Below are 26,822 nucleotides of genomic sequence, written 5' to 3'. Positions count from 1 at the left end.
AGATAGATTTGTACTCATTCAGTTCACCAGTCAGGAGTAGAATGGTTAGTACAGTGGGGAAGGGTTAAAGCCTTTTTCAGGGTTTCATCATCATAGTCCCAGGTAAGGAAGATTTCCCTTCACTTCCTGATGACACAAGTAAAGAAAAGAACCTTTTCAAAAGGAAACACTAGCAGCAGCTTAACCCACAGGTTTTACCTCCTCTAAAAACTACAAAAAGAAAAAAAAAAAGTTTTGGCCGTAGCTGGGACTTTAAAAACACATGTCCACTCCAAAGTTATTAATACGGTTATGAACCAATATCCGTGTAATCCCCTCCAGCCACATCACAGGGGAAGGTACTTCCCAAAGTCTACAAATCTAGAACTTCCTGCGTTACCAATCAAATCTAGGATTCCATAACAGGTCTGAATCTGATTGGTGGCTGTGAGAAGCCTCTTGGCACTGACTTTTGGTATGGGAGGAACGGCAAGGCAGCTGCAGTGGGTGTGTTCAGGAACAGCTCTCCTATAATCACAAGCAAGGGTTCTCAGATCACCAAATAAGCGGGAGTGGGGTAAACTGGTGCACTATAATAATACGGCTCTGTGTTTTTATATGCATATATAAATAAATATGAAAATACTTTTTTTAATTTCAATATACTGCTGTGTACCCTTAAAGCTCAAAATGTAGCAAAATGCACAGGCAGCAGAAGAAGATTTCTGATAATCAAAGGACTGGAATAACTCCTCAATATACAAAACAGGCCATGAACACCACACTGCTTTAATTTTTTTTTAACTGTACAGTAAACATGTGCCGCGTTTTCAGATCTTCTGTTCAAGAGAACCAGTCACAGCTGGGCTTATGCAAGAATAGGAATATGGAATCTTAACTTGGCTGTAAAAAACAAACAAAAAAATACTATAAAAAACAGGCTTGTGTGTTAATCTTTCTATGTGCCCTGTTGGTTTTAATCTGAGATCGAAGAGGGAAAAAAAAAAAAAAAAAAAAAATGGTTACTGTTGATATGCTGGCAAAACTTCAGCAATGTGAACGTTGCATAGCATAATGCTGCTTATGTTGCCACAGCCATTACAACAAATAAAAAAGCAGCATAAGATATCATACAATGCGAGATCAGGTACAAAACGTGATCAGTGGGCCAGCAATGACAACCCAGAAGAAGCCACTGATAATGCCTTCTATCCATAATGGTGGGGAAAATCTAGAAGGAAAGTAGGAAAAAAAAAAAAAAAGGGGGGGGGGGGGGGGGGGGAGAAAGAAGAGGAGGAAGGAAGGAAGAGGAGGAAGGAAGGAAGAGGAGGAAGGAAGGAAGAGGAGGAAGGAAGGAAGGAAGGAAGAGGAAGGAAGGAAGGAAGGAAGAGGAGGAAGGAAGGAAGAGGAGGAAGGAAGGAAGGAAGGAAGAGGAGGAAGGAAGGAAGGAAGAGGAGGAAGGAAGGAAGGAAGAGGAGGAAGGAAGGAAGGAAGAGGAGGAAGGAAGGAAGGAAGGAAGGAAGAGGAGGAAGGAAGGAAGGAAGGAAGGAAGAGGAGGAAGGAAGGAGAAAGAAGAAAGAAGAAGGAAGAGGGGAGAAAGGAAAGGGGGAAGGAGGAGGAGGAAGGAAGGAAGGAAGGAAGGAAGGAAGGAAGGAAGGAAGGAAGGAAGGAGGAGGAAGGAAGAAGGAAGGAGGAGGAAGGAGGAAGGAAGGAGGAGGAGGAGGAAGGAAGAAGGAAGGAGGAGGAGGAAGAAAGAAGGAAGGAGCAGGAGGAAGGAAGAAGGAAGGAGGAGGAGGAAGGAAGGAGGAAGGAGGAAGGAAGGAGGAGGAGGAAGGAAGAAGGAAGAAGGAAGAAGGAGGAAGAAGGAAGAAGGAGGAAGGAGGAAGGAGGAAGGAGGAAGGAGGAAGGAAGGAAGGAAGGAAGGAAGGAAGAGAAAAAAAAAAAAAAAGGGGGGGGGGGGGGGGAGTGAGAGAGAAATTCCCTCTGCTGTCCCACTGATGATGCCTGGGGCAGATCTTGTACATCTGGTGTAGTTGTACTATTGTTTATACATTGCTATGGTGTTGGCAACATAGGCATCATTTTATAATAGCTGAATTAAAAAAAATGCAATTGCAGTGTATTGGAACTTATTTCCTTAAATCTCGCGGTTTGACCATGAAAACTCCCTGTTGGGCACTGGTGATGTAGCCTTTCCAGGGGTGCAGCTGGGAAGCACTGGCTACATCACTAGTACCTCAAACCAACGAGGATAGCAAGTTTAATTCTTCATTAAATCTCATTATACGTGTATTTTTTGGTTTGAAGGGAAAAATCCACTTTAATAAACAAGTGTAAATCATAAATAAAGACTAAATATTCCAATTCATACATATTCCAGTCATGACAGGCTTTCTTGATCCGCATATAGCAAAAACATAAAAGGTTTCATTGGCTTAAACAGTAAATGTAGGCAAAAAGAAAAAAGTTGAACTCCATGCAAAAAAAAAAAAAAAAAAAAAAAAAATGTTTTAATCAATGTATTAGTTTAAAAATTCTTCTAATAAAAATGTTAAACTCCACAAACTTTAAATACCACTGTTAGAAAAATCAGACTCAGCATCATTGCACAGGGAAAGTAAGAGCACAGGAGAGCCTCTTCATTGACCTTCTTGCCCAATTGCAGGCTGGGGGAGGAGAGGTCACCAAAGATTTAAAAACATCAACAGCCAATTTTTCCTATAATTACCTATAAGATGGGTGGTTACCATTTCTGCAACCTTGGGGAGGGTGCTTAAACTGTGTACAGGGATGATGCTTACAGCTCTAACAGGTGAACAGGACATATAAGCAAAAGCATACACCTGAGAAACAAAGAATGATTTTTGCATGGAGTCCCGCTTTAAAACGTGCATAGAGATGAACATAAATTGGGTGACAATGGGGTGGTTGAGTCTTTGAGTTAGCTGCAACAAGAGACTGCCAAGATCCAGGTCTCGTGGTGCAGTCCATCACCCGCTTATGTCAAATTACAATTTACGTTTTCTAGCAACAGTTCCCATTATGGATTGGTTTGCCAATTTCCAGAGGAGGGAGTGAGGGGAGACTCATGTGTAAATAGGACTCTTTAATGAGAATCACTGAATGTAAAGACAAGCCTCCTTGTGTATCAGTTGCAAATCCAGGGGATCTTATAATATGCAACTTCATCTTCTCCCATCACCTACCTATTGGTCAGGGAGGTCACTTACTTTAAATGTTGGGCAGTGTGGCACAGGAAGCCGCTTGTTGCCAAAGCCTTAAGATCTCTAAAAAGGTTGATGATAACATTGACAGGCATCACAGGGCAGGTGGTCCCATAAATTTCAAGTTATCTGACACTATGAGGTTTGTGTTGCTGTTCCCATATTTACACAGGAAATTCACCTCCTCTCCTTTCACTTAAACCATTAGGTATAAAGTTCTGCTTAAGGGCCATTCCACCCCAAAGTTGTATTTCAGTAGCAGGTGGAGTTTAGTTATAAATGAAGTTACCAGGTAACTTGGCTGTCTACACGACTTTAGCAGCGAGGCCTCAGTCACAGCTCCTGCCCACAATGGTGTCCCCTCCATCCAGCTGTGTACGCAATAGTATAATACAGTGATGGTGAACCTTGGCACCCCAGATGTTTTGAAACGACATTTTCCATGACGCTCATGCACTTAGCAGTGTAGCTGAGCATCATGGGAAATGTAGTTCAAAAACATCTGGGGGTGCCAAGGTTCCCCATCACTGGTATAATAATACCCAACAGAGAGATAGGGATCCATTCTAATAGCTGGAACAGGTAAGCCAGACCAAAATGTGGATTTCCACCCATGTTACCACTCACATAGAATAAAAAATTGCTGTTACCTCATTACTGAAAACTCCAACTGAAAGAGTCTTACTTAGTTTTCACTTCCTAAGTAATTATTAAAGCGTTACTAAAATCACAACAGTAAAATCAGTCTGTATATGCAGTAAAGCATGCTTGTTATGCTTACTGTGGAACCTAGGGGGTTAATCCTCTGCATTGTGCAAAAGGGATGTTTTATCCTGTATGCATAGATCCTCCCCTCCCTGCACAAGTCTGGATAAGACAGAGCCTTTGGAGTCAGGCTGCACATGCTCAGTTTAGTGTGTATTGCCAGAGGTTTTTTTTCTTTCTTGGAAGAGTGCATGTGATCAGCACAGGGCCAATCAACACTGTCCAGACAGAGGGTCAGGAGCCCTGCAGCCTCAGTGCAGTATGAAAACTCCTCCTACAAGCTTTACCAGGAACTGATAATAATTACAAGACTGCTATATACTGCTGATGAGAAAAGGTATTTACCAGTTTATATTTACTAAAATGATTGCATTTCCATGTTCTGTGTACTGAGAGAGACCAGATATAGTAAATGCAGGGTCCTGGGTTTAGTAACACTTTAAAGGTTAAAGTGGTTCTAAAGCCTAAAAGGTTTTGTTTTTTACCTTAATGCATTCTATGCATTAACGTAGAAAACCTTCTGTGTACCCTGCTTCCCCTTGTACTTACCTGAGCCCATTCACAATCCAGCGCTGTGCATGAGAGCCGAGGCTCTGCCCCTCCTCTCTGGGAAGATTGATAGCATCGGGAGCCATTGGCTCCCAACGCCGTCAATCAAATGCTGCAACAAGGAGAGGGAGATGAGGCAGAGCCAACTGGTCTGTGTCAATAGACACATACAATGCAGCTCAAGAGCGAGCCTACAGGAATTCACCCACAGGAAGCGCCTTCCTATGGAGACACTCGCCAAAGAGGAGGGGCCGGGACCACTGGCATGGGAACCCAGAAGAGGAGGATCGGGGGCTACTTTAAAATCACTTTAAGGCAGCCCATAGATGACTATTTCCCATCTACACTCAAAGTGGATGGGGGAATTTTCACCGCTGAGCTGTTGGATTCTTCCCCGCCGCCAGAGTACACCGATCAGCGCTGTTGGTTATAGCTGGCGCCACCAATCAAGCGGGGAACATCCAACAGGGAGGTTGTACAAAAGTCGAACGGTAGATCGACTTCTGTACATCCTCCCTGCTCATACATGGATTGAAATTCAGCTGGTATCTGCTGAACTAGCTGAATTTTGATCCATGCAAGTCATGCTTAGAAGCTAGGACACCCATGTCAAGTGCTCTCTCCCAGGATTGAGCGCTCTCTGTAGCAGCACTGGCTGAGTTCAGTGGGGCTACAGCCCTGATTCTAGGCAGGATGTGGGGCTGATCGCTTACAGTGAGTTTTTTAACCAGACTTTGGGGGTGCAATGGTCATGGCCATTTATTCACTCGATTGCTCATGGCCTACAGCTATGCCATTGAAACTAAGCAAAATATTTCTAAGATACACTAATTGGGGCCTTCAGACTACATTGTCAAAATGCACTTTTAAACCAACCTGTCCCTAAAAAGTGTCCTCAACTAAAGAACAGTGCAAGTTATTCTTTACAATAGAAACCAAGTCCTGAGTAGAAGCCTGCTCCAAAAAAAACTAGTAATGCAATAAAATTTGTTATTTTAGAGGGGGATTTGAAAATCTGGCTGCAAATGCGGAAATCCAATTTAAAAGCAGAAAATCAACTGAAAGACAAAATATTGGCAGCTATTTAAACCTGCCAGCATTTATATTAGTGTTAAGGTGGAATGACCCTTTAGGTCAGGGATATGCAATTAGCGGACTTCTAGCTGTTGCAAAAAAAGTCCCATCATGCCTCTGCCTCTGGGTGTCATGCTTGTGGCTGTCAGAGTCTTGCTATGCCTCATGGGACTTGTAGCTCTGCAACAGCTGTAGATCCACTAATTGCATATCCCTGCTTTAGGTGATAATCATGCATGCAAAACAGAAATAACCAACGTGGTCATTAAGCAATTGTATTAAGTCAGTTACATTTCTCAACAAACCATGCAACATGTGCAAATGTGACAATTCTGCAAGCAGACCAATTTTGATTGGACAAGAGGACAATCGGAGCCATTAGTAGAATAAACTAGTGGCTATAAGATATTGCCTGCACCATGTGTCCCAATATTGAAGGAGGCGTCAAGGACGACTCCTGTGGTGCCCATAGAAGGGAAAAAAACAACAGACTGCCGTTTCCTAACTTGCTCGTGAAACATGGAAGAAAGAACTGGTCACGTAGGGAAACACAACCTGTTCTTCCTTCAGACACTTCCACACATGAGCATCTAAACAGATATCATGGATAAGCAGCTCAGTAAACAATTACACAGAATCTTTTCCAGTTTAATAAAACTGGAATGAAAGCAATGGTTTTGTATGTGTGCAAAAGGATTCAGATCACTCCAGAACGTGTTGCATGTGTGGGTGATGCAGGTTTCCGAATGGACACCTGACCATTTTACCTCAGGGGGAAGACTCCGTTCCATAATGACCGGAAAAGAAATAAAACCTACAACACACTGCTAGTATATACAGACAGGAAGCTAGAAAATGCCAAGAACCAAATGTGACCTTCACAGTCCATTCTGCAAATGTAAACCCAAATGCTGACCTTCTCTTATATGTTGCTTTTTGGTCTGTGAGAGCCCTTTCATACTGGGGCGGGCGTCGGTGGTAAAGCGCCGCTATTGTAAGCGGCGCTTTACCGTCGGTATGCGGCCGCTAGCGGGACGGTTTTACCCCCTGCTAGCGGGCGAGAAATGGTTAAAAACCACCGCAAAGCGCCTCTGCTGAGGCGCTTTGCTGGCGGTATAGCCGCGCCGTCCCATTGCTTGCAATGGGCAGGAGCAGTAAAGGAGCGGTATACACTCCGCTCCTTCACCGCTCCGAAGATGCTGCTGGCAGACTTTTTTTTACCATCCTGCCAGCGCATCGCTCCAGTGTGAAAGCCCTCGGGGCTTTCACACTGGAATGAAAGCAGCGGCACTTTCGGGTCGGTTTGCAGGCGCTATTATTAGCGCAATAGCGCCTGCAAACCGCCCCAGTGTGAAAGGACCCTTAGAGAGGACGTAAAGTGAATTTAGTTCTGCTTTACCAGTCTAGGTCCCTCCCCAGGTGCCAGTCTTCGAGCATCTCTATTGGCCAACACTGGAAGATGCAACTCCTGCCCATGCGCAGGACTCTAATCCTGGTGCACAGGGACTGTGCCAGTGATGTAAGCTGAGCATACATGACTCGGTTTACCACCTGCCCCCTCCCCCCCCCCCAGCCCCTTTCTGTGAGCACCTTCCACATACAAGTAGGGCTGCAACTAACGATTATCTTCATAATCGATTAGTTGGCCGATTAATTGGATAACAACCTTAAAAAAAAAAAAAAAAAAAAGTGTGGTGCATAATTTAGTTAATATGTAAAGTTCAAAATAAAAAGGAAATTTATTCTTAAATATTTCTATGCAGTGGTAAATATAAGTAACCAACTATATGGTTAGGAAGCAAAATCTCTAATCCACTCTGAGAATAAACAGACAGAAGAGATATACTGAATATACTATTACAAGAGATATACTCTATATACTATTAGAAGAGATATACTCTATATACACTATTAAGAAGAGAGATATACTGTATATACTATTAAGAGATATACTGTACATCTCCTCTAATACTATTAGAGGAGATATATTGTCTATAGTATTAGAGGAGATATACTGTCTATAGTATTAGAGGAGATATACTGTCTATAGTATTAGAGGAGATATACTGTCTATAGTATTAGAGGAGATATACTGTCTATAGTATTAGAGGAGATATACTGTCTATAGTATTAGAGGAGATATACTGTCTATAGTATTAGAGGAGATATACTGTCTATAGTATGAGAGGAGATATACTGTCTATAGTATGAGAGGAGATATACTGTCTATAGTATGAGAGGAGATATACTGTCTATAGTATTAGAGGAGATATACTGTCTATAGTATTAGAGGAGATATACTGTCTATAGTATTAGAGGTTGAATCTGGTAAATATCTTCAGACTCGGAGATCAATTTTTTTTATTTAAAGAGAATAAAAAAATTAAAGACCATTTTGTGGATTTTCAGACAGAACTGTAATATATTATGTATGACTGACTCCCTTTTCATAGGCAGGTGAAAAATGCTACCTGCGCCTGCTGTCCATACAAAAACAATGTCTTCCTTCAAAAAATAAATAAATAAATTTCAACGAGTGACAGGAAGGAGCAGAGTAGAAGGAATCCCACACTGACCCTTCTGGCTCCTCCTGCCTTTACAGTGCCCCTATTGCAAGCTGCAAATTATAGTATAGAGTGCCCCTGACCTTGACCCAAACACTAACCCTGGCACTGACCTAGATCAAACCTCTCTCTAGCTATTTATTTTTTGTATTATTTGATTTTATTCCCCCCCCCACACACTTTTTTTCTCTCTGCAAGGAAAGCGAGAGATACAATGTATTTCTCCCCTCCAGTCACAGAAACAAACACAGGTGCCAGCTTCACAGTGGTGTGATAGCCTCCGATTGGCTATCACATTGATCAGTCAATCAGGTGATCCGGATCACAATCATTAGTAATGGGACCCGAGGTTGCTGCCGAGACCCCGGTCTCTGTGTGGCACACTTCCAACATAATGGAAGTGATGATACGCATATATGCGGCCCCACGGAAAAAACCCAGTCCGCATATGTGTTACGTCAGCGTGAAGGGGTTAAAAAAAAAAATTAAAAAAAAAAAAAAAGAAAATCTGATGCCTGTCGTAAGCACACTGGTGTAGCAAAATGGGATAAACAGAAGATCATATAGGAAAAGTAGGCATTGCCCCAATCAGCTTTAACACATAATCTTCATGTTTATGTGGACTGTGACTTTAATATGTATAGTCCACATCTTGCAAAAAAATAATATGGACGAAGGGAAAAAAAAAAAAAAAAAAAGGAAGGGGTGCAATATTTACTAAGGCCTAATGTACATGGGGCATCTGTTTACGCCCCTCTGAACCCTGGCACTCCTGGCTGGAAAATGCGTCTTAAAGTGCTAAAATACTCATGTTGCACACGTGTTTGGAGTTGGAGCAGTAATGCATTCTATTGGCCAGAATATTCATTTACTCTAGCCGCCGGAATGCAATAATGCTCAAACGCTAGACGCATTCTGCATTTTTTCTCCTGCTCTTCAGCTTCTTTCCTGAACACACCTTTGGTGGGTTTTTTTCAGCCTGTAAACACTCCTCTTCTAACAGGCTTGTAAACACCTGTGTGTGCACGGGCACAGGGATGCATTACCAGGCTGATAAAAGTGGCGCTTTTTTTTTTTTTTTTTTTTAGGCTCTGTGTGCATGAGCCCTAAATGTTTTTGGACTACAGAATGGTGAAAGAGCGAGGCAAGTCATGGTGTTCCATACCACAGTGACAGGTAGAAGTTGTAGTCAATGTTAGTATACAATCCCAGCTTGCATGATGCACACCCCCAAACAAACCAGAATACCTCCTTCCATAAGAGGTTATATTTATTCAGGCAAGGGAGAGAGGGGTGGTTTGGAAGAGAGGAGGGTCATACCCAGAAGTCACAAAAAGTAGTACAGAAACTACTTTTGGGAATCAATGCGGCATCACACTGATTCTGACGGTGCCATTTCCGGCGATTTGGCACAAGGTTTGATATGTCAAATCGCATCAATGTGAACCTAGGCTGAATGCTAAATAAGAAAATGCCTTCAAGATATCACATTACAAAGCTGCATCAACCATAGCAAGAACTAAAATAAAGACACGCTTAAATGATCAAATGCCAGAGAACATTTATAAAACAAAGTACAATAATAATGGGAAGTAGCAAGGGCCCCTAAAGCCGCTCAAACAAAAACTCCTTCTTGTCAACCGTACAATCCACTTTACTTATAACAGTAACCAATGAACAGAAAGTAGAACACAATGAACTATTCAGCTCAACAGGAGCAGAGGATTATGGGAACAGCAGGTCAGCATCATAGAAGTCAACCCAAAGTATAAGACACTACTCACCAGAGATATAAATACTAAAAACAGGTAACAGTGAGAAAGCAACATATTTACAGTGAGTCTTATTAAAGTCCATTGTGGGACAGTCCTCAAGTCTGCTCGTGTATTGCTTGGCCTACCTTCTCGGTCTGGCTGAGCAGGAAGTGGTAGAAGTGAGGATCGTCCCGAGAGCGCTGCAATCGAACAGAGAGAGAAACTGAGATGCTTCCCTCTATACCAGGACAAGGAATACTCAGCTTTAATGAGAACCTGTATTTAAACATAATAAATCATCCAGAACTGAAAAGAAAAATCGTAGGCCCCACGTGTACCCACAAATAGTGTACACCCATTCCTGAGCTTACTGTATGCAAATATCAGCCCCCTCTCCTCCAGATCTGTACAGTCAATTTCCACCCCTCACAGCTATTCACTTTCTTTGCCATCATTTTGTTCCTAAGCATTAAATGCAAGAACATATCCCCCCCCCCCCCGCCACCCACACACACCCACCTCTATAGATGTGCATGCTCAAGCAACTGATCAGAAGATTGCACAGCTAAAATCTGCAGCATGCACATCTAAAAAGGGATGCTAGTCATGTTTTTTTTTTTTAAACACTCGGGCACTTGAAAGAAAATCTGAGGCAGGGTGCTGCAACGTTCACAGGAGACTGCAAGCCCCCCCCCCCCCCCCCCCCCCACTAAACTAGGAGCAAAGGCCAGCAAGCAGACCCAGCGGTGACATCACTGGATTGGAGAAAAAAAAAAAAAAAAAAAAAAGGGTGGTATATCTTCAAATGAAGAAGAACCTGATGTTGATCAGGAGAGGGGGTGGGGGAACAAGGGAAAGTATATGCAAACATTACATATATGCAAACATTACACTTGTGATTTAAGCACCCCCTTTACATGGTACAGTACAACACAGAGCCCTCTGAACAGGTCACCAAGATGCCACAGTTGTGCTGTGAGATGCAGGAGGGTCAAGGTTAATCCCAAAGTTAGAAAAGCTGGTATCTGCATAAAATGTTTTTCCAGTATTAAACCAAAAGGTGTGGGGAAAAAAAAAGTGCTGTGCCGTAGCAAAATGATAGAAAACCAAACCTTGGGTAATAAAAGCATGGATATTTATTCCATAGGAAATAAAAAATGTTGCATACAGAAGTCATGGAGTGGACAGACAGCGTTGCAGACCACAACTATGTGATGGGTGTACCTGGAGGCTGGAGCCACGTGAATGACAGGGGTCTCCTGAATGAAACAAAAAAAAAAAAAACAAACAAACAAACTGTGCTTCCGGGCAAGATGTAGAGGGATGGCCACAATCAAGGGACCCCCAAAAGGGACCGTGTTGTAGCCCGGTGGGTCAGGAGATCCAGAGACAAACACCAGGGCAGACGGACAGCAGCCGGGACACCGGGAAGTGATGGCTGCTTGCAGGGAGGAAGCTGCATCCGCCACCCGAGGATGATATTACAGACTGGCGGAATATGGCCGAGGAGATGCACTAACTAAGGCCAGCACTAAGCACAGAAGAGAACTGAAGCCAAATTGACGTTAACACAAGCAGACAGCAATGACTACATGTTTCGGAGCGCAACCCCTTCTTCAGGTCAAAAGTTGCCTACCAGCTTCAGACCGGCCTCTGTGCTCCCCTTAGTTCGTGGATCTGCACGGCCATCTTCCATCAGTCTGGGATATCATCCTTGGGCAGCAGACGCAGCTTCCTCCCTGCAAGCAGGCGTCACTTTTTAGTGTTCCGGTCCCGTCCATCTGCCCTGGTGTCCCCAGCCTGCCTTCACACAGCAGTTCACCCCTGGATCTCCTGACCCACCAGGCTACAACACGGTCCCCTTTGGGGTTCCCTTGATCGTGGCCTTCCCTCTACATCTTGCCTGGCAGCACGGTTGTTCCCCCCCCTCCCCCCCAATCACCCAGGAGACCCCCGTCATTCATGCGGCTCCAGCCTCCAGGTACACCCATTACATAGTTGTGGTCCGATACACTTTCCCATTGGCTGCTCCATGACTTCTGTAACATTTTTTATTTCCTATGGAATAAACATCTGTTTTCATTACCCAAGGTTTGGTTTTCTATGATTTTGCTACGGCACAGCGCTTTTATTTTATTTCTATTTTATTTTTAAGTCTCATTGAAACTCTACGAGTTTGGGACAGCAGCAGCCCTAGTATAGGCAGCTTCCACCCACCTGAGCAGTTGTCCATGTGCCTGGATATTTGTGTTTTTTACTCCAGTATTACCCTGGTTTATTTCATGTGAACTTGTGGCCATGTGACCAAATGCCTAGGCAAACATCACATAGTCTCTGACTACCAGAAGCAATGCCGGAGTTTCTTTGGAGACTGATAAATCAAAATTTCAAACCATACAGACCCTCTCTGTCCAGCTTGCAGTGAGAAAGGAAGGTCTGTGTGGCACAATCATTCTGCAGCACTAGTAGGCTGGGGATATGGGGCTGCAATCTTTGGTAAAAGGCCTCTGATCCCGGTTGCTCCAGTCAGTCCAAAAAAAAAAAAAAAAAAAAAAAAAAAAAAAAAAAAATAATATGGTTGTGGAAGGGTTAAAGCACACAGGCTTAGAGGAACTGGTAGATTTTGACTACATCCTACTTTCTCTAGTGAAGAGTCTTAAAATATCTGACAAACTGCTTGCATCAATGGCTCAGATGGTTGCCATGACAACCGTGTTCCAGAGTCGGTTTACAAGTGCTCCCTCTCGCTCGCTTACTTGTTTTAATGCTTTCCAGGAGAAGAGAATCCTGTGACCAGCTTACTCCCAGAACCATTACTGTGAACACAAGGAAACCAGAGAGCTGGGCATGAGAGCTGAGGAGTATATCCTTACCTCGCTGGAGGGTGGGGGCCAGCTGAAGCGTGACACCGTTTTCATGGCAAGCTTCTTCAGGGAGCTCGGCTGGGGAGACGTGGTGTCCTATATAGGCAGGAAGGTGAACGTTAGACACACAATCTGATTGTAGGCATTAAAGATCCCACTACCTCAGTGATTCTCAACTCCTGTCCTCAGGACCCACTAACAAGCCAGATTTTAGGCATTACCTTGGGGAGATGCAGACTAGAATACTGCAATCACTGAGCAGCAAATTATATCACCTGTGATGTATTTCAGTAATCTTGCAAACCTGGCCTGTTAGTGGGCCCTGAGGACAGGAGTTGAGAACCACTGCACTACCTGGAGGAAGTGTGTTTAACCATCACTGGTGACCAGGGGGTGATTTACTAAAACTGGAAAGTGCAAAATCTGGTGCAACTCTGCATAGAAACAAATCAACTTCCAGACTTTATTACCAAAGCTTAAACTGAACAAGCTGAAATTAGAAGCCAATTGGCTACCATGCACAGCTGCACCAGGTTTTGCACTCTTCACTTTTAGTAAATCAACCCCTAAGGATGAATTTTGAACAAAGGCTGGCAATTTAAGTGAAAGAGTGCAGGCTCGCATTTAAAAGTGACTGTCATTTGTATCTATAAAGATACCCGCTACAAAAAAAATAATAAAGGGAACAATTCCCTTTCTGGCAGCCCATGACTTGAAAACAAGTCCGCTTCACTGCTCCGCAGCCACTGCAATTATTCGACAGGCCAAATGGCACAAATACCGTTTTCCCTAGGACATGCAATGGTTTCTTCCGCTTCTGTAGTGACGCTGAAGTTGGCAGCATAAAACATAGCATGAGGTGAGGAAGCAGGCTTTCCATTAATCAAGGGCAAGTATGTAGCAGGCATGCTTTTAGATACAAGCAACGATGTGCTGCAGAGGGCCACTAAAGGTTTAGTTCATCTTTACAGAAAAAAAAAAAAAAAAGTGACCACTGTACACCCTCCACACTGTACTTACCTCTTGGGGATGCTGAGCTGTCAGTGCCCACGCAGCCTGTCCAGCTGTTTGGGGGATATTGAATCTCCGCCTCCTCTTCTCTGTGCAGCACTTGCAGGATGGACCAGAGAAATTCTGATTTGTCAGCACCTACACAGTGAATTGCTCTGGTCCGCCCCGGAAGAGAAGAGGTAAGAGCAGGGATTGGGGTGGGTGCGTGTGGTTCAAGAGGGTGTACCGTGTCAGTTTATTGTTACATTTTTTCTGTAAGGCTGAAGTAACCCTTTAATCTTTCTTGTTACTGCTCCTCTTGCTGACAACATCTTGTACAATGCATGGTGGCCACATTCAAATGCTGAAAGAAATCAGCCTGGACCACAGGACAGCAGAGTAAGATGTTGCATTAGCTTATCCCATAGAAAACAAAAAAGCTTTACACCCTTAATCACCTACTGCAAGTAGGTGCAAAACATACACTATATTACCAAAAGTATTGGGACACCTGCCTTAACACATAAATGGCATCCCAGTCTTAGTCTGTAGGGTTCAATATTGATTTAGCCCACCTTTTGCAGCTATAACAGCTTCAACTCTTCTGGGAAGGCTGTCCACAAGGTTTAGGAGTGTGTCTATGGGAATGTTTGACCATTCTTCCAGAAGCGCATTTGTGAGGTCAGACACTGATGCTGGACTAGAAGGCCTGGCTCACAGTCTCCACTCTAATTCATCCCAAAAGGTGTTCTATTAGGTTGAGTTCAGGACCAGTCCAGTTCCTCCACCCCAAATTCGTTCATCCATGTCTTTATGGACCTTACTTTGTGCATGATTCTGGAAGAATGGTCAAACATTCCCATAGACACACTCCTAAACCTTGTGGACAGCCTTCCCAGAAGAGTTGAAGCTGTTATAGCTGCAATGGGTGGGCCAACTCAATATTGAACCCTACAGACTAAGACTGGGATGCCATTGAACTTCATGTGCGTACCTATTCAATACATTGTCTGTTTTTTTGTAAAACTAATACAAGTACCTGTAAAGAAAAAAGTTCAAATTCTACTTAACTCTCCCCTGTCTTCTGCCCATGTCGCCTTGGCAAGGACGACGTTGCACTCCTGGGGAATGCAGAGCAGCCAAAGTTTTGCGAGAAGACATTTTACTGCCAGGATCGTCTTAAGGGAACCAGTTTCATGTTTAAGTTGGTCAGCTGGTTCACTAGCTTTGCAGCCAGTGCCAAGCAGCACGCAGATAGCTGCCGTGAGTCATACAGTACTGTGTTTAATTTAGTTTTTGGGCAAGGTCTTCAGTAACACGATCCAGAAAGCACTGCAACCATACTCAAGTTAAACTCCATTTTCTTTTAAAGTAGAACACCAGACTTTTTTTTTAAAAAGGTTTCCACATTTTGGACAAAGTGGTGAAGGAAGAAACCTCCGTCAGCTTGCTTTTTATTTTTTTAAGTTATATGTCCCTGTTGTGGAGCGTTCCCCTCACTTTCTTTATCGGAGTCTTTGCCCCTGTTGGAGAGTTTCTGCTCCCTGACCAAACAGGAATTGGAGAGCTCCCCAATGGGAACAAAGATGGGGGTCCTTGGCCTTCATGATTAGCCAAAAAAGTACTTTTTAAAAAGTTTGGGCTCTAGTTTGACATTAAAAATTAGAATTTTATCTACTACAGTGAGATGCAGCTGCGTTTTTTTAAATCGTGCTTCTGGGAAAGGCTGTAAAATTCTTGTTACACGATGTTGTGCAACGAACCCAGGAACATAAAGATAAAAAGGACGGTGCTAGGAACCAGAGAACTCACTAGCAACATTTCCACAAACTGAGTTTCAGGACCATTCAGATAAGGATAAATGGTACCAAGAAAAAAAAAAAAAAAAATCTAAAAGGGGAGGCCATGTCCCCAAAGTCAGTCTGATATACACCATACGGAGAAAGCGCATACTGATGTGGTATGAAACTCAAAAGTAACACCTTCAACTGCTTTAAAGTTTGATGGGCATTTCGTTTCTTGCATATACAGAACCAGCTCTATAACTGCAATGTATATACACAGTGGTATGCACTTCGCACCTTATCGTCCTTGGGCGGCCTTCCTCGTTTGCGTGGGCTCTGGTCTTTGGGCTTTTTGGGCGACTTGGGGGATGAAGACTCAGACTTCCTTTTCTTTTCACCAGTAGCCTTCTTTGATTTGCCCTCCACTTTCTTGCCACCAGCTTTGTTTTTGTCATCACCCGAGCTCTGAAATAATAAAAAGTTCAGCAGTGAACAGTTCTGCAAGCAGCCCAGAAATGACTTGACACAAAATAAAAATGAAAATGGAATTGGTCATTGGGAAATATAACCCAATATAGCTTTACTTAAAGGAAGCACCACAATGAGCCCCTATACACAAGGGACTTGTCTTAAATTTTTAGTATGCGAAAGAGCAATGTGTACAGCAAAGCTTTTACAATGTATTTGCAAAGCCTTCAGCAAGCTTCAAGCAGCTTTGCTGAAGCCTTAAAGTGGTTGTTAACCCACTGATATACAATATGAGCATTTTATACTTAATATGAGAGCATTAGGAGCCGGGGGGGGGGGGGGGGGGGGGGGGAGACAGGGAGGACGACACAGGAACAGAGAGCAGGGCTGTGGATGACCAAGGCACGTAAACTGACCACGGTGTCGGGGCTCAGCAGCCATGATATGCCGTGGTCAGTTTACAAAAGGGGAGGGTATAGCCAGGCAGGTTCAGACAGATATTTTTTTGGTGTTACAGGGTCCAAAACGGAACAGGATCTGTTTTTTGGTTTTTTTGGGTTAACAAACGCTTTAAGTTCCAGTACGGGAAGTTACACACATACTTTAAATACAGTGCGCTGGCTGTCACTTTAAAGTCTTGTAAAAATGTGCTTTGACTTGTATAAGGAGTGTGTACAGCAATGATTAACAAAGCATTTGTTGGAAAAAATAAAAAAATTAATAGGAATCTTAGATTGAAAGCTCCAACGAGCAGAGCCCTACGATTCCTCAGATTGTATTGAATTGTATTGTAACTGTACTGTCTGCCCTCATGTAGTAAAGAGCTGCGCAAACTGTTGGTGCTATATAAATCCTGTAAAATAATAATAATTTCAGCAGATTTTCAACAAGCTTCGGCATAAAAGCAGAGCTCCACACAAAAAGGGAACGCTCTGCTTGTTTACGCCCTCCCCCATTTAGCACTTTTGGGCTTCCGGTTAAGATCACCACAGCTATCTCCAAGTATGTCTGGACCCCTCCTTCTCCCCCCCCCCCCCGCTGCCTTCTGGGACACACACAGGTCCCAGAAGATGGCAGGGTCATTCAGAGTGCAGTGCTACTCGTGCATGCACAGTAGCAAACCGGCAGTGAAGCCGGTTTCCCTCAATGAAGATGCAGGTGTCTGCACCCAAAGCAGATCAAAGAATCGCTTGGGGTGCAGACATCGTTGGAGCCCTGGACAGGCAAGTATCCTTATATTAAAAGTCAACAGCTACAGTATTTGTATTGTTTTTATTTTTTGCCGAGACTGGAGCTACTCTTTAAAATGGTAATCAAACTCCTAAAAAGTTAACAAAAATGACAGCAGCTGACCTCAGCATTGCATTGTCTGCCATTTCTTTAATACCTTGCCTTTTTCTTTTAATTGAGCAGGTCACAATATCACTGCTCCAGGTTTCCTGTTTATGGGTGGCGATGTGGCCTTTCAGGTTCCTACGGGAACACCATTTTGTGCAAGCTCCCAGGAAAGAACTACAAGCCGGTGTAAGGATGCTGCCAAATAAATAAAGACGTCAGCCTGAGAGCACTATATACAGAAAACATGCCTCTGCACCTCCTCCAAAAGAGATAATTGAAAGCAGCTTGCATTGGGCACACATGCTATGGCACATGTTCTCCCAAGGAGAATGGTTGGACTTTTCATAGAGTCAAGGGTGCGCTTTCCGCAGGTGGTAGTTCATAAAGCAGCACAGAGGAAGCAAGAGGCTGAAGTTTTGAATGGATGAAATTGTGTTTCTGGACCTCTGCTCAATTGGGGTATACAGATGTAATTTGGATGAAAACATCGAAGGCTTTAATACTCCTTTACAATTTACGTAGGCTGGCCATACTTAATACAACATTTATTGAACAATTTTCCTTTAGATTTACCAAAACCATAGAATATGGGGAGGTCAAACCTAAACACTTTAAAATTTGTAGAAAGAAAGAAAAGAAAAGAAGGAAAGAAAAGAAAGAAGAAAAAAGAAGAAAAAAGAAAGAAGACTCTCCAAGCACACTTACCAGCCAGGCTGTAAAACAAATAAATTGGCCCTATCTATCAGTTTACCCTAAAACCAGAGGGTTTTGTTTGCATATAGCCGTAGAGCTCACGCCAAGGGACCTCTGTATATCCTGCAGTCTCAAATTTCCAGAGCCTCCATCTCCACCTATTCACACACATTCCATCTCCTTGGTTCACCCACCACTTTTCTTTCTAGAGTACCTCGTGGTCCTGTGTCTCCTCGGCGCGGCGCCCGCCTCAGCTCCCGGTTGCAGTTTCCCCAGATCGCTTACCACTCCTGGCCCTTCACCACCAACAAATGTATCCCAGTGAGTACTTTGATCTTTCTGGGGGGATTTATCTGCTCCTCCTGTACCCACATTGACCCACTATATCATTTTAAATTACAGAAACATGATGTGTCTGCTTCTGATGAGTGGTCCAGAAGTGCGTCGAGCTACCATCTCCCATACACACAAAATAAATATATTTTATACACACAAAATATATATACATTCTCTCTCTCTCTCTCTCTCTCTCTATATATATATATATATACACACATACACATACACACACACACACTATACATTTCAGGCAGGCATTACTGTGCAATAATTGTTTACCCACTCTGATATTGGTGGTCCCTTGGTTTTACCCAGCAATGATTTTCGTACTAGTGTTATTACCTATCTTACCAGTCTTGCCATTTGATACTAGCAATCTGTATGTTGATCACTGTTTATCAGTGCTATTACTCATTCTAGATATCTTGCCAAGTTTTAATAGGACATTGTATGATACCATTGTGTGTATGTAAACCATTAAACAGCTTATTTACCCACCATTTATGTTTTGTCTTGCAAACCATTGGCTTCATTTAAAGTCCCAACCCTTTCCTCACTCCCTAGCGAATTGCCTGCGGGTTTTTAAAAATGTATAGTCATATTGACAGGGATGGAATACACGACCTTACCAGGCCGTAATTTTGTTCAAAGTCCCAAATTCCCTTCCCCCTTTATTTCTCATAGTAGAAGAACATGTATTAAATGGATAGGTTATGGGCGCGTGTGCCTAGAGGCAGCCCCCCCCCTTAAAGGGACAGGGACGCATGTGATTCCCAGCAATAGTATAATGGTAGCGAAGACAGTGTGTCCCTGCACCCAATTCAAACAACTGTACAAAAATATATTATATATATAAAAAATAAAAAGATAGTCAAACCACCCCAACCTATAACGGGCCTTTGCAGCAAGGTGCACATGGAAGGACAATGCACAATACAAAACAAAAGATTTCCCAGCATTTCCCCATTCAGCCAGCAAAACAACCAAATAGGCCCTGTCTAAGTTTGCCTTAAAAACATAGCTGAAGGTAAACCTAAAGGAAATTGAATAAGAACATTGAATAACGTATGGCCAGCTTAAAACCAGCTAGCAGAATGCTGACAGTCAGCACTCTCGATAAGATTAATGTTTTACATCTGCAAACTTGACCTGAAGGCTGCATTAAAGATTTCAAGAAAGCCAACTGATGTTTGTTGAAAGTTTAGCAAATGCTTTGAAAATGTAAATCTATACAATCTATGTTCCCTGTGTACAAGGCACAACCAAGCTGCCGTCTAGGGGTTTCTAGAGAGCTGTGACATGAAAGAGCTTACAACAAGCTCTATACACAGATGCTGTATGAGATCACTTTTAGCCATCGGTGTTAAGCAAATAGATCTAGTGCTTGACTTATCTTATCTGGAGCCTAGTGCTAGAAATGTTTTTTATAACAATATAACAATAAGCAAAAGCAAGAAGTACAACCTTCACACTATAAAGTTACATGTGATGCAGCTTCCCCCCCTCTATACCTGTTCCTTGGCAATTTTCTTCTTCAAAAACTCTTCCACAGCATCTACAGCCTGCTGGAAGCGTTTACCCTTGTTGGCTTTTATCATCTCCTCCTTGTGGGCATTGTAGGGTTTTAGCTGCTCCACCTTGATCCAAGCACTGAGAAAGAGAAAATACACCACTTAAGGCAAGAAGACCAACAAGGCACCCATTATGATCGTATTTTTTTTTTGTTCTTAAAGGGACCCTGTCATTACGATACACCCAACCACACTGTCATCTGACCATACATTTCAACATAAATCTTCCTGGAAGATTTTTTTAACAAGTTAATCACCTGTAAAAGTCTCCCTTATGTATGCAAGTCTCCCTTACATCCAAAAGCCAGAAAGAGCTACTGGGCACTGCCATACTAGATGTGATGTCAATAGTCCCAGCACACTCATAACTGCCACTCTTAAAAGTTCACCTTAAGTACCATGTTACTAACAGAATCCTCCACTCCCTCCCCCTGTAAATGGGTTCTGTGAATAGGTGGACTACAACTACTGTCATTCATTGTGGCTGACGGCTTGTAGTTCTCAAACTACCAGGGCACTAATGAGCGCTCTAGGTAGTTCACTGATGCTTCCTGTCATTCTGTAACTCCTTGCACAGACAGCTACATTGACAGTCTATAACAGTGGTTCTCAACCCCATCCTCAAGTACCCCCCAACACCCCCCCCCCAAACAGACAATGTTTTGGGAATATCCCTTAGATAAAATAGCTATCCAAAATACCAAGCCATTGACTCTGATTTAAAGCACCTGTGGAAGATAAAGGAAAACCTGCAAACATGGCCTGTTGGGGGTACTTGAGGACAGGGTTGAAGACCACTGATCTCCAAGAGCCTGAGATTGCATCCACAATTTGCTGATCGCAGGTACAATGCTCTGCAGGCTCCTAATAATAATAAAATGCACCTTTTTTTTTACCTGCAAAAAGATGTGCATTTTTTTTTTTTTTTTTTTATTACAAACAAGAGTAAAAGTTTATCCTTTAAAGAGGAAGTAAACCCTGATGGGTGTTACTTCCTCTTTGTTTCCCTGCAAAGGTAAAGCATCGCATAGTAGCCCATTATGTGACACTTACCTGCAGGAGAAGCCCGCGATGTCCCGTCTTCCTCGCTAGTAGCGAGCGTCCATTCTTCACCCCTCTTCCTTCCGGGGCCGTGAACTCCAGCTCTGTGACTGGCCAGAGTCGCGTGACGTCGCTCCCGCGCATGCACACGGGAGCCGCCTTTAACGCCATGGCCCGAGCTAGAAACGGCATAGTGTGCCCTTTCTAACTCCGACGCATGCGCGGAAGAAAATTGCCCTATGGCGATTTGCAAATACCTCCTAGACTGTGCAGGTCTGGGAGATATTTCAAGCACCTACAAGTAAGCCTTAATCTAGGCTTACCTGTAGGTTAAAGTGGTTGTAAAGGGTTTACAACCATTTTAAGTTATACAAAGATTAAAAATCATCCGATTCAGCAAGGATCGGCCAAATCTGTGTGCAGCCCTACCGGTTCGGGACAGCCTTGCTGAAAAACCTTCTTTGATCAGCGGCTTGCAGCCAAATTGACTACAGTGACTACAGTGCTGTTCAGTGCACTTTGACAGTGGAGAGGAGTCCTCCATCCACCCACCTCTAGTGTGGATGCAGGAATCTGTTTTTTTGCATATATATATATATATATATATATATATATATATATATATATATATATATATATATATATATATATATATATATATATATATATATATATATATATATATATATATACAGTGAAGGGACTACCCTCAGACGATACAGAGATAAAACAAATCCATGCAGCTTGTCTAAGAGTTCAGAAAAAAGGGGATGGAGAGCTGAAGTTACACACTGCAGAGCTCAATTAGAAGAGGTCTGAGAGTTGATTGAAGGGAAACCGGAAAGGCCCCCGCCCCTCCCCCCTTTACACAGTACACAGGAATAGAGCTGAGGCTGTCTGTCAGGAAATGCCCTGTGGAAGAAACAATGATGCTGTCCGAGCTGGTGCACGTCTGTTTGCGCGATACTCTGCGCCAAATGGGTATTTAAACAGAACTTGCAAACAGGACCAGCGTTGTCTGATCAGCAGCTTCCCGTGACCCCGGCTCCCTGTAATCTGTTCCTGCGTTACCCAGCTTGCCTTTGGACTCTCCCTGCAACTGGACCCAGCTCGTCTTTGAACTTGATTCTGCCTGCTCCTTTAAGTACTACGCTGCCTGCCAGCTACCGACCTGGCCTGTGACCCGACCTGCCTTGTCTATTGCACCTGTTCCAGCATCTCCTGCCTCTGTATGACCCGGCCTGCATGTACCTGCCTGTGCTCCATATCCCTCTGGGCTGGTTCGCTGTCTGCCAGTCCCTGCATCCCGGTGTGCAGTGTCTGGATATCGGTTGATCCATTTTCCAGCCTGCCCGCTGTCATGATCTTTCACCCTGCTGGTATTCATCCCTGCAGCATCAGGAACCCCAGAATGGCTCTTCTGACAGCTGACCCGCCAGACACTCATACCATTCTGCACTCCCGAGCCACCTGTCTGCTCTATCAGGGGCCGTGAGTCAGATATGTAAGGGAGGCCTTCATCTGCATTATCGGGCTCATCTACCAGGTACGTGGGAACCTGACACTGTCACTCTGCTGGAACTCCCTCCCCTGTCACCATTTTTCGCTTGGCGTCAGGAAAACTTGTCAGAAGCGAATTCATGCATATAGCAGAAGAACAAAGCAGCAGACAGAAATGACACTTAGTGCTCTTAATTGCAACAAGTACACATTATAGAGGAATATACTTTTTTCACATTTCATGATTGAGGTTTACAACCACTTTAAGGGACACGTGATTTTTGAGGAGGTCTAGGAGTAGACACTGGCAAACTAAAACCTCAGAAAACTCAAGTGCTTTTGTTCAAATACATTCCAGTCACTTACTGATCTTCAGTTCCAAAAAACTTGACAAAAAAGGATTTTTTGCCACGTGGCTTCTTTAAATCTTTAGGTGGGTTGACAATCTGAAACAGAAAGAAAACCGTTATTTATGGAGGTTCTCACAGGAAGAGCTTCATACCTGAGCCCCCACCCTGAGGATCACTGTAAAGACTTGTACTATGTAGTCATTGGGGTTTATTTACTAAAGCTAGAGAGTGCAAAATTTATTAAGGTTTTATTGCCAAAGCTTAACCGCTAAGCCACCGCCCACCGTCATATGACGGCTGGACGAGGCTTCTATTGTTCTGGGAGGACGTCATATGACGTCCTCGCCTTCCCGAGCCACTAGGGGGCGCGCGCGCGCGTGCCCGCTGCGTCGCTCGGGACCCGGTGCGCGTGCCCGGCGGCCGCGATGTCCGCCGGGCACCCGCGATTGCCGGGTAACAGAGCAGGAGCGTGGATCTGTGCATGTAAACACAGATCCACGTCCTGTCAGAGAGGAGAGGAGACCGATGGCATGTCCCTTGTACATAGGGACAGCGATCGGTCACCTCCCCCAGTCAGTCCCCTCCCCCCACAGTTAGAATCACCTCCTTAGGTAATACATTAACCCCTCGAGCGCCCCCTAGTGTTAACCCCTTCCCTGCCAGTCACATTTACACAGTAATCAATGCAATTTTATAGCATTGATCGCTGTATAAATGTGAATGGTCCCAAAAATGTGTCAAAAGTGTCCGATGTGTCCGCCGCAATATCGCAGTCACAATAAAAATTGCAGATCGCCGCCATTACTAGTAAAAAATAAATAAATAATAAAAATGCTATAAATCTATCCCCTATTTTGTAGACGCTATAACTTTTGCGCAAACCAATCAATATACGCTTATCGCAATTTTTTTTTACCAAAAATATGTAGAAGAATACGTATCGGCCTAAACTGAGGAAAAAATTTGTTAAAAAAAAAAAAAAAATTGGATATTTATTATAGCAAAAAGTAAAAAATATTGTGTTTTTTCAAAATTGTCCCTCTTCTTTTGTTTATAGCGCAATAAATAAAAACCGCAGAGGTGATCAAATACCACCAAAAGAAAGCTCTATTTGTGGGGAAAAAATGATAAAAATGTCATTAGGGTACAGTGTAACATGACCGCGCAATTGTCATTCAAAGTGCGACAGCGCTGAAAACTGAAAAATGGCTTGGGCAGGAAGGGGGTGAAAGTGCCCTGTATTGAGGTGGTTAATTGAACAAGCTGAGGTTAGAAGCCGATCAGTTTTTCAGGCGGACCTGATCAGACCCTCCAGTCTCTTCTATAGAGCAGTGGATGTCAGTGGACACATGTCCACTGACACCGCCACCATCCGATGCTGTCTGCTAAGAACAGATGGATGGGAGACCCACTGTCCATCCGTCTGGCGGATCGCATGGAAATGGACAGGCGATTGCCCCATAGACGAGAGCAGGCTGTGTCCGCTCTGTTTAGCGGAGCGGACCTGTCATCCGCCTGCTCAGCAGCGGAGCCAGGAGCACAGACATAGGACCCGAGGAGGATTGGGGCTGCTCTGTGCAAAACCCTTGCACAGAGCAGGGAAGTATAACAGATTTGCCATTTCATTTTTTAACTGCGTGCCGACCAGCCGCTGCCATTATACCGTGGAAGGTCGGCACGTTCCCACGAGCTGTCGTAGCTGTACGTCGGCCCTTTAAGCGGGGATAGCAGGCGCGCACCCGCTGCACTGCGGGGGAATCTATGCACTTGACCGGCGGTTGCGATGACCGCTGGCCCTCCACAATCGCGGGCATGAGAGCCAGAACAGGGACGTGTGTGTGTGTGTGTGTGTGTAAACAAACAATTCCCTGTTCTGAGAGGAGAGACAGATCACGTGCTCCTACGAGCTAAGAACAATGATCTGTCATCTCCTCTAGTCACTCCCATCCCCCTACAGTTATAACACACACACGAGGGAACACAGTTAACCTCTTCCCTGCCAGGGTCATTTACACAGTAATAAGTGCATTTTAATAGCACTGACCGCTGTATAAGTGTGAATGGTCCCAAAAATGTGTCAAGCGTCCGATCTGTCCGCCATAATGTCGCAGATCCCTGCCATTACTAGAAAAAAAAAAAAAAAAAAAAAAAAGAAGAAGAAGCCATAAATCTTTCCCATAGTTTGTAGACGCTATAAATTTTGCGCAAACCAATCAATATACGCTTATTGCAGTTTTTATTACCAAAAATATGTAGAACACATATCAGCCTAAACTGAGGAACAAAATTTTGCTTTTTTTAGAATAAAAAAAAAAAAATTGGGGATATTTATTAAAGCAAAAAGTACAAAATATTGTGTTTTTTTCAAAATTGTCGCTCTTTTTTTGTTTATAGCGCAAAAAAAAAAAAAAAAAACCGCAGAGGTGATCAAACACCCCCAAAAGAAAGCTCTATTTGTGGGTAAAAAAGGACGACAACTTTGTTTGGGTACAACGTTGCATGAGTGCGCAATTGTCAGTTAAAGTGACGCAGTGCCGTATCGCAAAATATGGCCTGGTCATTAAGCAGGCAAATCTTCCGGGGCTGAACTGGTTGAAAATGGAAGCTTTACTACCTAAAAAAAAAAAAAAAAAAAAAAAAAAAGGGGGCGTTTTGGCTTTAGATATAAAGATACTGTTTTAGAATTGGAAGCAAAGGAGAAAGTAATAAACAAAACAACAACAAAAAACACACACACACGTCACAGATGTAAGATTATCTCTAGTTCATAATTACTCACCTTTCCAGGCCACGGAGGATACCGGCCCAATTTCCCCCTAAAAAAAAAACACAAATGAGAATCAAATATATGTTAGAAGAAGATAAACCCCATAAATAACTCAGGTATCAGAGACTAAGCACTACCACAGGCAACAACAAAACTACAGACACCCTAAAATAGTCTTGAAGCTTAAAGTGGAACTAAACCCTCCTAATTTTTAAAGCAAAGGAAGCTGCCATCTTAGCCCGTGTTTGATCTGTATTTGTCATGCTGCTGCACATGTGATCAGTTATGACACCAGTCATTTGATGGCTTGGCAGCTCAGTTGAGAGTACGAGCAACTGTGCCAGTTATCATTCACGGCATTTTCTGAATGCAACTATTTTGGGAAACAGTTACATTGAAGGGTTTAATATAAAGAAGCCATCAAACCCTACAACAGCAGCTGGCAAGAGACACCAGGCTCACTAAAAGGCCTTTGTCAGGTTTTACTTTCAAATGTACCACTTCCTATTGTCAGAAGGACTTTTGTTACACATTCTACAAATGTACTGGTCTTATCGATGATTGGCCTATAAACAACCACAACACATTTAAGGAAGGAAACCACAAGACGCCCTTTAAAAGTTCACCACCAGAGTCCCCAATGATACCAAGGAGATCAAAGATATGAATGAAAGGTATTCTCTTTCTACATGGAACACAGTAACCCACAGCAGCAAGGCCACAGGTATGACTGCACTAGAAAACTAAGGAAAGTCACCGCCCCGCTTCATCCAATCAGAAAATGCTTTGCATCCAATCAGAAAATGCAAGGCATCCTTTGAATGGCACCCGTCTCAAGCAGCCGACTTTCTGTGTCAGGCTGGCTATTCAGAACGGGACCTGGAAACAAGTGGAGATTCCTGGAATAAAATAGAAATTACGGGTGCAAAGAAGAAAGATGGAAGTCCATTTGAGACCTGTTATAGTCCCATATGAGTTCATAAAGTGTAGCAGACACCAGTGGCAGCCTTTCACAGAGTTAGCCAGCTCTAGTAGTTCAGGATAAAATGGAGAAAAAAAAAAAAAAAAAAAAAGAGAAAGTGCCATCTAAGTGCAGCATATAAAATACAATTTTAATAAACAACGGTTATTGAAACCCACAGGGTTTAAAATGAACACAGGCCCATCAGTAGTATACACTGTTGTGTGACCATCCAGTCCTACAGGAA

The 26,822-nt window shown here is 43.4% G+C and overlaps 1 protein-coding gene across 5 annotated transcripts in view; it reads right to left on the bottom strand.

The window, feature by feature from the left end:
* GLYR1 (glyoxylate reductase 1 homolog) overlaps positions 1-26,822 on the bottom strand; it is a 50,033-nt gene that overhangs the window by 19,753 nt on the left and 3,458 nt on the right. For 2 of the 5 annotated variants that reach the window (XM_073636361.1, XM_073636363.1), the window contains exons 2-7: positions 25,627-25,663; positions 22,864-22,943; positions 19,897-20,035; positions 15,845-16,012; positions 12,783-12,869; positions 10,056-10,109 (exon numbers count right to left, since the gene is read on the bottom strand). In XM_073636361.1, the coding sequence (XP_073492462.1) occupies positions 10,056-10,109; positions 12,783-12,869; positions 15,845-16,012; positions 19,897-20,035; positions 22,864-22,943; positions 25,627-25,663 (565 nt within the window). The remainder of the gene's footprint in view (positions 1-10,055; positions 10,110-12,782; positions 12,870-15,844; positions 16,013-19,896; positions 20,036-22,863; positions 22,944-25,626; positions 25,664-26,822) is intronic. The other 3 variants (XM_073636364.1, XM_073636365.1, XM_073636366.1) reach the window with 2 other exon arrangements.

The sequence above is a fragment of the Aquarana catesbeiana genome, linkage group LG06 (genome assembly GCF_042186555.1).
Source record: "Aquarana catesbeiana isolate 2022-GZ linkage group LG06, ASM4218655v1, whole genome shotgun sequence".
In the NCBI taxonomy this organism is placed as follows: domain Eukaryota; kingdom Metazoa; phylum Chordata; class Amphibia; order Anura; family Ranidae; genus Aquarana; species Aquarana catesbeiana.
This window is presented reverse-complemented; position numbering and strand designations above follow the sequence as displayed.